Below are 13,429 nucleotides of genomic sequence, written 5' to 3'. Positions count from 1 at the left end.
AATTTTATTTAATCCATTCTAACCTTTCAATCAGAAGCTATACTGAAGATTGGGAGCCAAATCTCATGCGGAGAGATTGGATATAGAGATAGTGGCGTAACCAGAGGATCCTGGCCTGTGTGGACTTGACTGTTTCACCCGGGGAAGCATCTCGGGCACTGCAGCTACTTTCAGCAGCCGCCTTCTCGGGAGGGTTCCTCCTTCTGATCCCTATGCAGAGACTCAGGCTGGAAAATTTGAATGTATAAAAGTTCACCAGAGACTGGGTCAGGTGCATATATGTAAAGGATTGGAGTCGGCTATGATCAGTGTTCCTTCTAAGTTGTGCAGCCACGCACAAGATGGCCACTTTAAATTAATTACCCCGTGTAAAAAAAACTTAAGAGGAGATGGGATTCAAAAAAGAGAGAGATGTTGTTTATGAGGTTTCTGCACGGATCAATATGTCTTAACTTTTCCAAACCTCTGGGAAAGACTGCAGCAAAATATTAATAAATATGCAGAATAAGCATGAAATTGGCAATGAATTGCAATGCAGAGGAGTATGAGGTGTACCTTTTGGATAGGAAGAAAAAGGAGGCCAAAAACTCCCTGGAAATGAGGATGTAAATAGGGCGGTACGGTAGCGCAATGGTTAGCACTGCTGCCTCACGCGCCAAAGACCCGGGTTCAATCCTGGCCCACGGTCACAGTCCATGTGGAGTTTGCACATTCTCCCCATGTCTGCATGAGTCTCACTCCCACAACCCAAAGATGTGCAGGGTGGGTGGTTTGGCCGTGCTAAATTGCCCCTTAATTGGAAAAAAAAATTTGGTACTCCAAATTTTTTTAAAATGAGGATGTAAATGAGGTAGAGACGCTGCAGAAATCTGGGGAAACAGTTGTATAAATCACGAAAAAATACTGACACAGGTTAAAGCAAAAGTATACAATTTATAAGCAGAGGAACTATGTTACATTTGTAGAAAGCCGTAGTTACATCACATTGGTCTCCTAATACATTATAAGCAAGGATACAGATGCATTCAAGAAAGTGTAAAAATGATTCATGCTGCACGGTGGCGCAGTGGGTTAGCACTGCTGCCTCATGGCGCCGAGGTCCCAGGTTCAATCCCGGCTCTGGGTCACTATCCGTGTGGAGTTTGCACATTCTCCCCGTGTTTGCATGGGTTTCGCCCCCACAACCCAAAGATGTGCTAGGTCGGTGGATTGGCCACGCTAATTTGCCCCTTAATTGGAAAAATTAATTGGATACTCTAAATATACAAAAAAAAATGATTCACAAGCATAATACCAGAATTGAAAGGAAGAAGAGTGTGGTGAAGGCAGATTTGAATGAAGTATTCAGAAGGAAATTAGGTTGCTATCTAAAAAGGAAGAATGTGCAGCATTACAGGGAGAAAGCGGGAGAATGGTACTAAGTGAATTGTTCATTCGGAGAGCCGGTGGATACATGATGGGCCAAATAGCGGCCTCTGTGCTGTAGCAATTCTCTAATTCTATGGTACATATCAGGAAAGATTGATCAGATTGTGACAGTACATGAGTTAGGTGAGGTGTTGACCTGTTAGAGGTCTTTAAGATTTTGAAATGTTTGATATGATTGATGCAGAAAAAATATTTTCACTTTTGAGATGGCCCAAACAAGGGGCCATCATTATATGAAAATCATAGGAAATAAAGAAATGGAAACAGGAGTAAGCCATTTGGCCCTGGAACCTGCTCTGCCATTCATATACATTGTGGTTGATCTGCCTCCCCGCAGTTTTCCTGCACTGCCACGTATCCCTTGACATCTTCAATACATAGAAATCTATCGATCTTTGTTTTGCATATACTCAATGGTTGGACCTCTACAGACCTCTGGGGCAAAGAATTCCAAAGCTTTGCCGTCGCCTGGATGACAAAATTCCTCCTCATCTCAGAACAACATGGCCTACCTCTTATTCTGAGACTGTGCCCCCTGGTTTCAGAACCCATCATCTCCCTCCTCCAGCCAGGGAAAACATCCTACCTGCATCTACCCTGCTGAGCCCTGTAAGAATGAGATCACCTCTCCTTCTTCTGAATTGTGGAGCATATAGGCCCAGTTTCCTCAATCTTTCCTCATAGGACAATCCTCCAATCTCCGGGATTAGTCTGGTGAATCTTGGTTGTACTTCCTCGATGGTATATGTATGCTTCCTTAGGTAAGGAGACCAAAACTGTACACAATACTCCAGGTGCAGTCTGATCAACACTCCATACAATTGCAGCAAGCTGTCCTTACCCCTGTACTCAAATCCTTTTGCAATAAGTAACAAAATACCATTTGCCTTCCTAATTGCTTGCTGCATCTACATAATGGGCGAGATTCTCCACTCCCGCGCCGGTTGGGAGAATTGCCTGGGCCGCCAAAATTTCCCGGGACGCCGGTCCGACGCCCTCCCGCGATTCTCCCAAGCGGCGGGAACGGCCCCGTCGAGTTCCACGGGCCGCAAGCCGGAGAATCGCCAGAGACACCCAAAATGGTGATTCTCCGGCACCCCCACTATTCTCAGGCCCGGATGGGCCGAGTGGCCAGGCCAAAACGGCGGGTTCCCCCCGGCGCCATCCACTCCTGGTCGCTGCCGTCGGGAACAGCGTGGGAACACTGGGGGGGCGGCCTGCGGGGGGGGGGGGGGGGGGGGATCCTGCACCGGGGGGTACCTCAAATGTGGCATGGCCCGCGATCGGTGCCCACCGATCGTCGGGCCATCCTCTCTGAAGGAGGACCTCCTTCCTTCCGCGGCCCCACAAGATCCGTCCGCCATCTTCTTGCGGGGTGGACTCAGCGAGGACGGCAACCACGCATGCGCGGGTTGGCGCCAGTAATGCGGCACCGGCCACGTCATCTATGCGGCGCCGCCTTTACGCGGCGACAAGGCCTGGCGCGTGTAGATGACGCGGCCCCGATCCTAGCCCATTGTCGGGGCCTGAATTGTTCGGGATCGGGGCCGTTCCGCGCCGTCGTGAACCTCGACGGCGTGGGCATTTTGGCGCGGGAGTGGAGAATCTCGCCCATTACCTTTCAGTAACTTCATGAACAAGGTCACCCAGCTCCCTTTGGACATTCCTAATCTCTCATTACTGAAAAAAATGTTTTCCTTTGTGGGAGAGAATAGAATTAGGGGGCACAGTTTAAAAATAAGGGGTCTTCCATTTAAGAAGAGAATATTTTTCTCTCCAAGGGATGTGAGTTGTTGGAACTCCCTCCCCCGGAGAGCAGTGGCAGGGCCATTGAATATTTTTAAGGTTGAGTTAGACATATTCTTGACTTGTTAAGGCAAAGATTATCGGGCTGCCTTGCCTTGTCCTTTCTCATTATCACATCTTCCCTCACTTGAATCCTCGCTCCCACTATTTAGTTCAAAGCTCGCCCTACCGGTCTAGTTATATGACTTGCCAGAACACTGGTCCCAGCACAGCTGCCATACTCTAAGAAGAAGCTATTTTCTTGTCCTATCTATTATTTGGTTGCTATGTGGACCATAACAATTGGATCCTTCTCTCCCCCCCCCCCCCCCACTGCAATTTCCTCTCCAGCCCAGAGCCTTGTCCGGAAAACCCTAGCACTGGGCAGGCAATACTGTGTTATGGACTCGTGCTCTCAACTCCAGATAACTGTGCCTATTCCCATGACTATACTGCCTCCTACTACCAGTGCCTTCCTATTAACTCCCCCAGCTTGAATAGTTTCCTGTAACAAGGTCAACATTTGAAATAAGATGGATGAATTGATAACACAAATGACAATAAATTAATATGATACGATAGCCATTTCAAATACATGGTTGCAAAGTGACCAGGGCCAGGACCTGAATATCCAAGGGCTTTTGATATTTGGAAGGACTGGAAGCACGTTCTCCCCGTGTCTGCGTTTCTCCGGGTGCTCCGGTTTCCTCCCACAGTCCAAAGATGTGCAGGTTAGGTGGATTGGCCATTCTAAATTGCCCTAAATGTCCAAAATGGTTAGGTGGGGTTACGGGGAGGGGGGTAGGGTGGAGGTATGGGCTTGAGTGAGGTGCTCTTTCCAAGGGCCGGTGCACTGTAAATTCTATGTAAAAGAAAAAGAGGTGGGGTAGCTCTGTTGACAAAGGATGAGATCAGTACAATAGTGAGAAATGATCTTGGAAAATAAATATGTCAAATCAGTTTTGGTGGAGATTAGAAATAATGAAGGATGAAGTCACTGGTTGAATAGTTTGTCTGTCCCTTTATAGTAGCTACATTGTAAAACAGAGTATGAAACAAGAAATAATGGGAGTTTGTAAGAAAGGTATTGCAAATCTTGTGGGAGATTTTAATCTTCTCGTAGATTTAATAAATTAAATTGGCAAAGGTAGCCTGGGGGATGAGTTCATAGTGTATTTGGGACAGTTTCTTGGAACAATATATTCAGGAGCCAATCAAGGAGCAGTCTATTTCAGAACTAGTAACGTTTAATAAGACAGCATGAATTAATGACCTAATTGTAAAGGATCCTCTCGACAAGAGTGATCATAATATGATAGAATTTCACATTCAGTTTGAGGGTGAGAAATGTGAGTCTGAAACTTAAATACAGGCAACAACAAAGATAGGAAGACAGAGTTGGGTACAGTGAATTGGGAAAATAGCTTTAAAGGCAAGACGGCAGAGAAGCAGTGGTAGGCATTGAAATAAATATTTCACAATTTGCACTAAAGATATCTTCCATTGAGGAAGAAAGATGCTATACGAAGAATTCACCATCTGTGGCAAACTAAGGAAATGAAGGGTGGTATCAAATTGAAAGAAAAGACATACAATTCTGCAAAGATTAGTGATAAGCCAGAAGGTTCAGAACATTTTAGAAACCAATAATGGATGATATAAAAAAGGGGAGAAATTGGAGTAGGAGAGAATAAAAACAGATAAGAATAGCTTGTATAAGTATATAAAGGAAAAGAGTAGCTAAAGTGAGTATTGGTCCCTTAGAGGGAGAGATTGGGGAATTAATAATGGGAAACATGGAAAAGACAGAGACTTTGACCAAGTATTTTGTATCTGTCTTCACAGCAAAAGAAACAAAAAGCATCACAAGAATTTTAATAAATCAAAAGATAAAAGAGAGTGAGGAACTTAAAACAATCACAATCACTAGAGAAAAATAAAGAGGGGAAATCTGATGGGACTAAAGACCGACAAGTCCCCTCGACCCATAGGCCTGCATCCTAGAGATTTATCGGAAGTGGTTGCAGAGATAGTGGATGAATTGGTTGTAATCTTCCAAAATTACCTAGATTCTGGAAAGCTCCCAATGGATTGGAAAACTACAAATGTAAAACCTCTCGTCAAGAAGGGAGGGAGGCAGCAAGCAGGAAACTATGGTCCAGTTAGTCTAACGCCTGTTACTGGGAAAATGCTAAAATCCATCATTAAAGAGGTAATGGCAGGATATTCAGAAAATCATAATATGATCAGACAGAGTCAACATGGTTTTGTGAAAGGAAAATTGACAAACTTATTTGAGAATGTAACAAGCAGGGTGGATAAAGGGGGACCTTAGATTTTCAAAGGTATTCTATAAGGTGCCACGTAAAAGGTTACTGCACCAGAAGAGAGCTCCTGATGTTGGCGGTGATATTCCATATTAGCATGGATAGAGGATTGGCTAAATAACAGAGAACAGAGTCAGAATAAATGGATCATTTTCAGGTTGGCGAAACTGTAACTAGTGGAGCGCTGCATAGAATCCTTACAGTGCAGTAGGGGGCCATTCGGCCCATCGGGTCTGCACCGACCCTCTGAAAGACTACCCAACCAAGCCCACTTCCCCACCCTATCCCTGCAGCCCACCTAACCTATACATCTTTGGACACAAAGGGGCAATTTAGCATGGCCAATCCATCCAACCTGTACATCTTTAGACTGTGGGAGGAAACCGGAGCACCCGGAGAAAACCCACGCAGACACGGGGAGAAAGTGCGGACGCCACACAGACAGTGACACAAGGCCGGAATTGAACGTGGGTCCCTGACGCTGTGAGGCAGTAATGCTAATCACTGTGCCACCCGTGCAGGGATCAGTGCTGGGGCCTCAACTATTTAGGGATTTGTGTTAATGACTTGGGTGAAAGGGCTGACTGTATTGTAGTCAAATCTGCTGACGATACAAAGATAAAAAAGCATGTTCGGTACAGAGGGATATGGGTGTTTTTGATTTGATTTGATTTATTATTGTCACCTGTATTAGTATACAGTGAAAAGTATTGATTCTTGCATGCTATACAAACAATGCATACCGTACATAGGGAAGGAAGGAGAGACTGCAGAATATAATGTTACAGCAAGCTGTAGAGAAATATAATGGTACAGCAAGTTATAGCAAGGGGCAGAGAAAAGATCAACTTAATACGAGGTAGGTCCATTCAAAAGTCTGATGGCAGCAGGGAAGAAGCTGTTCTTGAGTCACCAGGCTGATTTGTGGGATGAGGGTTTGTCTTATGAGGAAAGGTTGAGAAGATTAGGCCTGTATCCTTTGGAGCTTAGGAGAATGAGAGGTGATTTTATTGAAACACTTAAATTCTGAGGGGTCTTGACAAGCTATTTCCCTTTGTGGGTGAATCTAGGACAAAGGGGCAGAGTTTAATAATAAGGGCTCTCCCATTTACGATGGAGCTGAAGAGGAATTTCCTCTTTCAGAGGGGCATTAGTCTTTGTAATTCTCCTCCACAGAGGAGGCCGGGTCATTGAATAAATTCACGGCTGAGATATTCAGAATTTTTATCTACAAGGAAGTCGAGGGTTATGGGGTGGTGGGGGGGGGTGGGGAGATAGAGGCTGTTTCTGTGCTGTAAACATTAGTAACATTTGCTGTGGACTTGGGCGAAGTGCCAGGACATGACTGCTGCCTGAGGAATGATTCCAGCAAGTAGAGAATCACTGGGGACGTAGAGAAAATGGCAAATCACCTGGAGGAAGGAAAAGTTAAACAATGAACTAAATTAAAGTGTATGTTTGGAGGAGTTATCTCCAGTTATTCACTGGAGTGTGAAATGCTGCCACTAGTTTCTCTTTGTATCTGATATAGTGAGGAACATGAGCAGCATTGTGGGTAATGGTATGCCTTGGCATGGTCAGACGTGAATTAGTACCCGTGACTTGCTCTCAACTGCACAGTGCAGACCCATGAGCACATGGGAGGTAACGGGGGCAGGGTAGGCCCTGGGAGTATGGTGGAGTCAGCTATGGGGTAAAGTTGGGAGAAGAGTGGGTGTTGATGTTGGAGTGGCAACATGGGATAGGAGTGGATGGGGTGAGGGCGCGGTGAATGGTTGAGTTGGGGTTGGGTGGGCAATAAGTGGCAATGGTGAGTAACTGAGGTCTGTTTGACTGGGAGGTTGATGCTTGACAGGATCTTGCTAATGTTTGCTTCTGTTTTTTGGGGGGATAGGTATCAACAATTCCCTGGTTGCAGAAGATGATGAGGATTTGGATCCAATCCCAAAGGGCTCATTACCACTTTCTGCCACTCTCGATCTAAGCTCTGACTCCAGTAATACCAGCCCAACATTACTGTCCACAGGAGCAAGCGGGGACTCAGAAGATGCCTTGCAGGGACTTGCAGACGCTCTGGCAATTAAGGGACAGATTGATGGACACGAGCAGCCTGTCCGGGTAGGTGGGGGAGAGTAAACTCCAAAATGCACCTGGATAATGTGTCCCCTCCATCGGGAGGGGTGTAGACAGCCTGGAAACCAGGCTCAAGGACCCAGCAAGCTCTTAAAGAAGCTTCTAGCCTGTTACTGTCAGAGCAAAGACACTGAGATTGATGCCTGAGGAAAAATGAATTCTCTTCAAGCGTTGGCTGTTTTTCTTGTTTTTCTATTGCAGTGTGAATTACTGTTTCGAAAAATATTCCGTGACCCCCACTCACTATGTGATCCTAGGGGTTAATATGAAACACACTCGCTGTGACACATTCACTGTGTGACTGTAGGATTTGCGCAATGTGGATTGATGATAAGAATGTAAAATGTGACAAAATAAAATGTCGCTAGCACCTGTAGCTGATGGGATGGAATGTGTTGTAGTGCCGAGCGGGGCAGGCTAATTGTTGCTGTGCTGAGCCTGCCACAGTCGCCGCAAATCCTTGTCACCCAGCCCCCTCCCAAAGTTTGCAGCGTTTTATCTCGGGGAAATGACGCTTCCAGTGCTGGGATGCTGTGGACCTCGGCCAGAGCAGGTAGGTGGCAGTGGGGGTTTAATGGTCTCTTTCTGACACAGGGATGTCAAACTGAATTATTGCGAAAAGTCTCAGGAATGACCAAACAGCCAAAGAAATGGGGATTCCTGCCAGTAAAAGTGGAAAAGGGGCAAGCAAGGCCTGACAGCTGTCACACGCTGAGCTCGTACTGTTCAAAGTATTCCTGCCCTGCACCCATCCTGCAAGCTCATCACTCGATTTCACTCCAATTCAAGCTTGATAGGGAAGCCCACATGTTCTGTTTATTAACTCTGCTTTTATCCTAATCTTACCCACTAGAAATTCAATATGTTACTACCCTTCAGGAAGGGACATATTAAAGTTATGTTGCTAGTTACTAGTTGTTACGTTTCCACTGTCCGTTGTTAAAGGTGTGCTGCTAGTTATAGTTATGTCGCTAGTTGTCAATTATGCTGCTTCCTGTTTTCCTGCCTTTTCATTGAGAAATTTCATTGCAGGACTTATTGCAAGAAGACCACTTTCCAGGTGTTTACATGCCCAGAGTTGGGCTGCTAACATCCATCATTGTGCTAAAAGCCCTCAGGTAGTTATTTGATCACAACAATGTGCATTACATAGGACCTTTTACACAGTCAAATATCCTCAAGCAGTTCACAGGGGTGACTCTAAAACAGAACTGAGCCACACACTATATTGGGACAGGCAACTAATAACTTGGTCAAAGAGGTAGATTTCATGGAGATCTTAATGGAGGGAAGAAGGATAAAAGAAAGACTTGCATTTACATAGCATTTTTCATGACGTTGGATGTTCCGGAGCGCTTTGCAGCCCAGGAAATTCTTCTGAATTGCAGTCACTGTTGTAATGTTGGCAATGCAGTAGAGAGGTGGAGAGGTTTAGGGGGGAATTCCAGAGCGTTAGAGCCCAGACAGCTGAAGGCAACAGCCTCCAATGATGGAGTAATTAAAATCGAGGATGCTCAAGAGTCCATAATAGAGGAGCGCAGAAATCTAGGAAGGTTTACATTGGAAAACACAAAGCTAGGAGAGGGCAGGGCCCTGAAGGGATTGAACATGTGGATGAAAACTTTAGATTTAAGAAGTTTGGTGGGCTGGGAACCAATGTAGGCTAGTGAGCATTAGGGGTGATGGATGAATGGGAGTTGGTCTGAGTTAGGATGCAGGGTTTTGGTGAGCTCAGGTTTCAGAGGCAGAAGTGGAGACAGATGATATGGACAAGGAAGTAGGCGGTCTTGGTGAGTGAGAGGAGTAGAGGTTGAAGTAGGGTTTGGAGCCAGTTAGGCTTCACTTCAGTCCCTAGAGTGCACAGGCAGCTGTCATTGGGCAGAACATAACGCCAGGAATTGGAGTGGGGAAGATCACATGTTCCGACATTCAATATGATTATGGTTTCACTTCCCATTGTCCCACCCATTCCCTATATTCCTTAATTCCCTGAGAGACCAAAAATCTGTCTATCCCAGCCTTAAATATATTCAACGATGGAGCATCCAGAATCCTCGGGGGTGGAGAATTCCAAAGATTCACAACCCTTTGAGTGAAGACATTTCTCCTCATCTCAGTCCTAAATAATCGGCCCCCCTGATCCCGAGACTGCTCCCATGTTTCCCATTCCCCAACTGGAGAAGCATCTTTTTTTTAAATTCATTTACAGGATGTGGGTGTCGCTGACTAGGACCAACATTTATTGCCCACCCCCAATTGCCCTTGAGAAGGTAGTGGTGGGCTGCCTTCATCAACAGCTGCAGTCCCTGAGGTGTAGGTACACCCACAATGCTGTTAAGGGAGTTCCAGGATTTTGGACCCAGTGACAGTGAAGGAACAGGTGATATATTTCCAAGTCAGGATGGTGAGTGATTTGGAGGGGAGTCTCCAGATGGTGGGGCTCCCATGTGTCTGCTGCCCTTGTCCTTCGAGATGGTAACGGTCACGGGTTTGGAAAGTGCTGCCTAAGGAGCCTTGGTGAGTTCCTGCAGTGCATCGTGTAGATGGTTCAGGCTGCTGTCACTGTTTGTGGAAGGAATAGCAATGAAACGGGCAATCTCTCAGCGCCAATCCTGTCAAATCTCTTTAGAATCTTTAATGTTCTAATGACATCACCTCTCATGCTTCTAAATAGTAGTGAATATAAACCCTATTTACTCAGCTTCACAACATAGGACAGCTCCTTCTTCTCAGGGACCAATTCAATGAACCTTCACTGTCCTGCCTCCAATGCCACTCTATCCTTCTTTAAATGTAGTGACCAAAATTGAGCACATTATTCCAGGTGTGGGGCTGGATTCTCCGATTTTGAGGCTATGTCCCCACTCCAGCGTGGGAATGGTGGCGTTTTACGACAGAACAAATGGCGTAAAACAGCCACCGATCCTCCATTTGGCTGGGGGCGAGCAGCAGAGCGGCGTAGAGCACCCGGCTCTGGCTGCCGATACGACCCGGAGATTTGCCGGGTCTGTGGCCGTGCACGGCACCGGCCGTGTGCCGACCCGGCCTGCAAAATAGTGACCCCCTTTGGCCGGCTTGCGCGCCCCGGACCACCCTGCCCCACAGTACCCCTAGCCCCCGACAGAGCTCCCTTGACTGTGGGGACGCTGGACTGAATCTGCAGCCGCCACGCCGAGTTCCCAATGGGTGAGACCGTGAGAGACCCACGCCATCAGGAACTCGGCCGTCGGAGGCGGAGCATCGGGAGGGTAGGCCTCAGACAATGCCCTGAGGCCGTCTGTACGATGCACAGCGTACTGTTTTGGAGGAGGCGGCGCATCGCGAAAGCGCCGCCGCCCCCAATTCGGTCGTGAACGGGGACTCCAGCCAATCGGCAAACGCGATTTTGTCGACCGGAGAATCCCACCCATGGTCTCACCAAAACCCTGCAGAATTGTAGCAAGCTCTCTTTGTTTATTTCAGTCCCCTTGCAATAATGACCAGCGTACCATTTGCATTCCTACTTGCTTGCTACACCTCTTGCTCACTTTTTGCATTCCTTGTGCAAGTTTTTATTCATTCACGGGATCTGGGCATCACTAGATAGGCCACTAGAAGGTGGTGGTGAGCTGCCTTGCTGAACCTTTGTGATGTAGGTGTACCCACAGTGCTGTTAGGGAGAGAGTTACAGGATTTTGACCCAGCGACAGTGAAGAAACGGCCAATATTTTTCCAAATCAGGATGGTGAGTGGCTTTGAGGGGAACTTGGAGGTTGTGGTGTTCCCAGGTATCTGCTGCCCTTGTGCATCTAGATGGTAGTGGTTGTGGGTTTGGAAGGTGCTGTCTAAACAGCCTTGGTGAGTTTCTGAAATGCATCTTGCAGATGGTACACACGGCTGCCACTATTAGTCAGTGCTGGAGGGAGTGAATGTTTGTTGATGGGATGCCAATCAAGTGGTCTGCTTTGTCCTGGATGGTGTGGAGCTTTTTGAGTATTCTTGGAGCTTATCCATGCAGATGGACAGTATTGCACCACACTCCTGACTTGTACCTTGTGAATAGGTGGACAAGCTTTGGGGAGTGAGGAGGTGAGTTATTCCCTGCAGGTTTCGTATTCTCTGTACACCCAAGTCTTTCTAAATATCAGCATTTACAAGTTTCACACCTTTTAAAAAACTTATTCTGTGTTTTTATTCTTAAGACCAAAGAAAATAACCTGACACTTCACCACATCATACTCTACCTGCCATCTTGTTGCCCATTCTACCTCTCTTTGGAGCCTTTTGTGCCCTCCTCACAGCTTGCATTCCACTACCTAGCTTTGTATTATCAGCAAAACTAGATGCATTACTCTCTGTGTCTAAGTTATTAATATAGATTGTAAATAGCTGAGGCCTCAGCACTGATCCTTGTGACACTCCACTAGTCACAGTCTGCCAACTTGAAAATGCCCCCTTTACCAATAGTCTGTTTCCTTCCCATTAGTCAATCCACTATCCATATTAATATATCACCCCCAACTCCATGAGCCCTTGTGTATTAATGTCTTGTGTGACACCTTATCAAATGTCTTTTAGAAATTCAAGTGTACTACATCTACCAGTTTTCCTTTAACTCCCCTACTAAGTTACATCCTCAAAACCTCTAATAAATTTGTCAAACAGGATTTTCCTTTCATAAAACAATGCTGACTTATTATAATTGTACTTTATACTTATCTAAGTACATTGTGAAGACTTCCTTCCGAGGAGATTCCAGCACTTGCCCAATGCCTGATGTTCGGCTAACTGGCCTGTAGAACATAGAACATGCAGTGCAGAAGGAGGCCATTCGGCCCATTGAGTCTTCACTGACCCACTTAAGGCCTCACTTCCACCCTATCCCCGTAACCCAATAACCCCTCCTAATTTAGCATGGCCAATCCACCTAACCTGCGCGTCTTTGGACCATGGGAGGAAACCGGAGCACCCGGAGGAAACCCACGCAGACACGGGGAGAACGTGCAGACTCCGCACAGTGACCCAGCGGGGAAGCGAACCTGGGACCCTGGCGCTGTGAAGCCACAGTGCTCGCCACAGTGCTGCCCATTATTCACAGTTTTCTCATCTCCTTACTTGAGTAGATTAGTGTTGAATTTTAGTTGTGTCAGCTGAGCAGAGAGAGGCTGTGACTTTCTACACATTGTTTCTGTCAGGATCTTGGGTTGTGTTCTGATGATATTTCCAGTACTTTCTGTTCTTATCTCGGATTTCCAGCATCTGCAGTATTATGCTTTAAATTATTCTTGTTTTAATGGACAGGATTTCCTCGGCGATTTAACAGCAGCTGTTCACTGGGATGAATTGGGCATTAATGTTGCTTTCAGGACTACTCCATTTAATATAAGCAATTCTCTGATCTTGTGTGTACTGCCCACTCCTTATTGCACCGCCGTGGTGGGTCAGTCATCAGTGTGGGGTTAGAATGGACCAGAAGACTTGACAGATTCCCTTTGCTAAAGGATATTAATATTTCAGCCAAAGACAATCTGTTTGCTGCATGTGGTATCATGGGTGGGATTGGAACTTGTTACTCGAGTGTCAGAACAATGAGGGCACTGTATCTGTTTGTTCAGCCTCAAATACTTTGTCCATTTCACCAATTGTTTAGACAGATGTAATGCCCAGTTCAGATCACACTTGGCAATAGGATCCTATCATTTTCCCCATGGGGACACTATTGTGCAGTTCAATACATTTTGGAAAGATTTATCAAGGCAAGGGAATACACAATGAAC

At 46.1% G+C, this 13,429-nt stretch overlaps 1 protein-coding gene across 1 annotated transcript in view; it reads left to right on the top strand.

Annotated features, from left to right (window-relative positions):
* Window positions 1–8,049, top strand: part of kxd1 (KxDL motif containing 1) — a 30,458-nt gene extending 22,409 nt beyond the window's left edge. Inside the window, exon 5 of the mRNA XM_072482419.1 lies at window positions 7,435–8,049. Coding sequence (XP_072338520.1) covers window positions 7,435–7,676 — 242 coding nt within the window. The 3' untranslated portion in view covers window positions 7,677–8,049. The remainder of the gene's footprint in view (window positions 1–7,434) is intronic.
* The last annotated feature ends 5,380 nt before the right edge of the window (window positions 8,050–13,429 follow it).

The sequence above is a fragment of the Scyliorhinus torazame genome, chromosome 18, assembly GCF_047496885.1.
Source record: "Scyliorhinus torazame isolate Kashiwa2021f chromosome 18, sScyTor2.1, whole genome shotgun sequence".
NCBI lineage: Eukaryota > Metazoa > Chordata > Chondrichthyes > Carcharhiniformes > Scyliorhinidae > Scyliorhinus > Scyliorhinus torazame.
The sequence above is the reverse complement of the archived record's forward strand: the minus strand, read 5'-3'. Positions and strand labels throughout refer to the sequence as shown.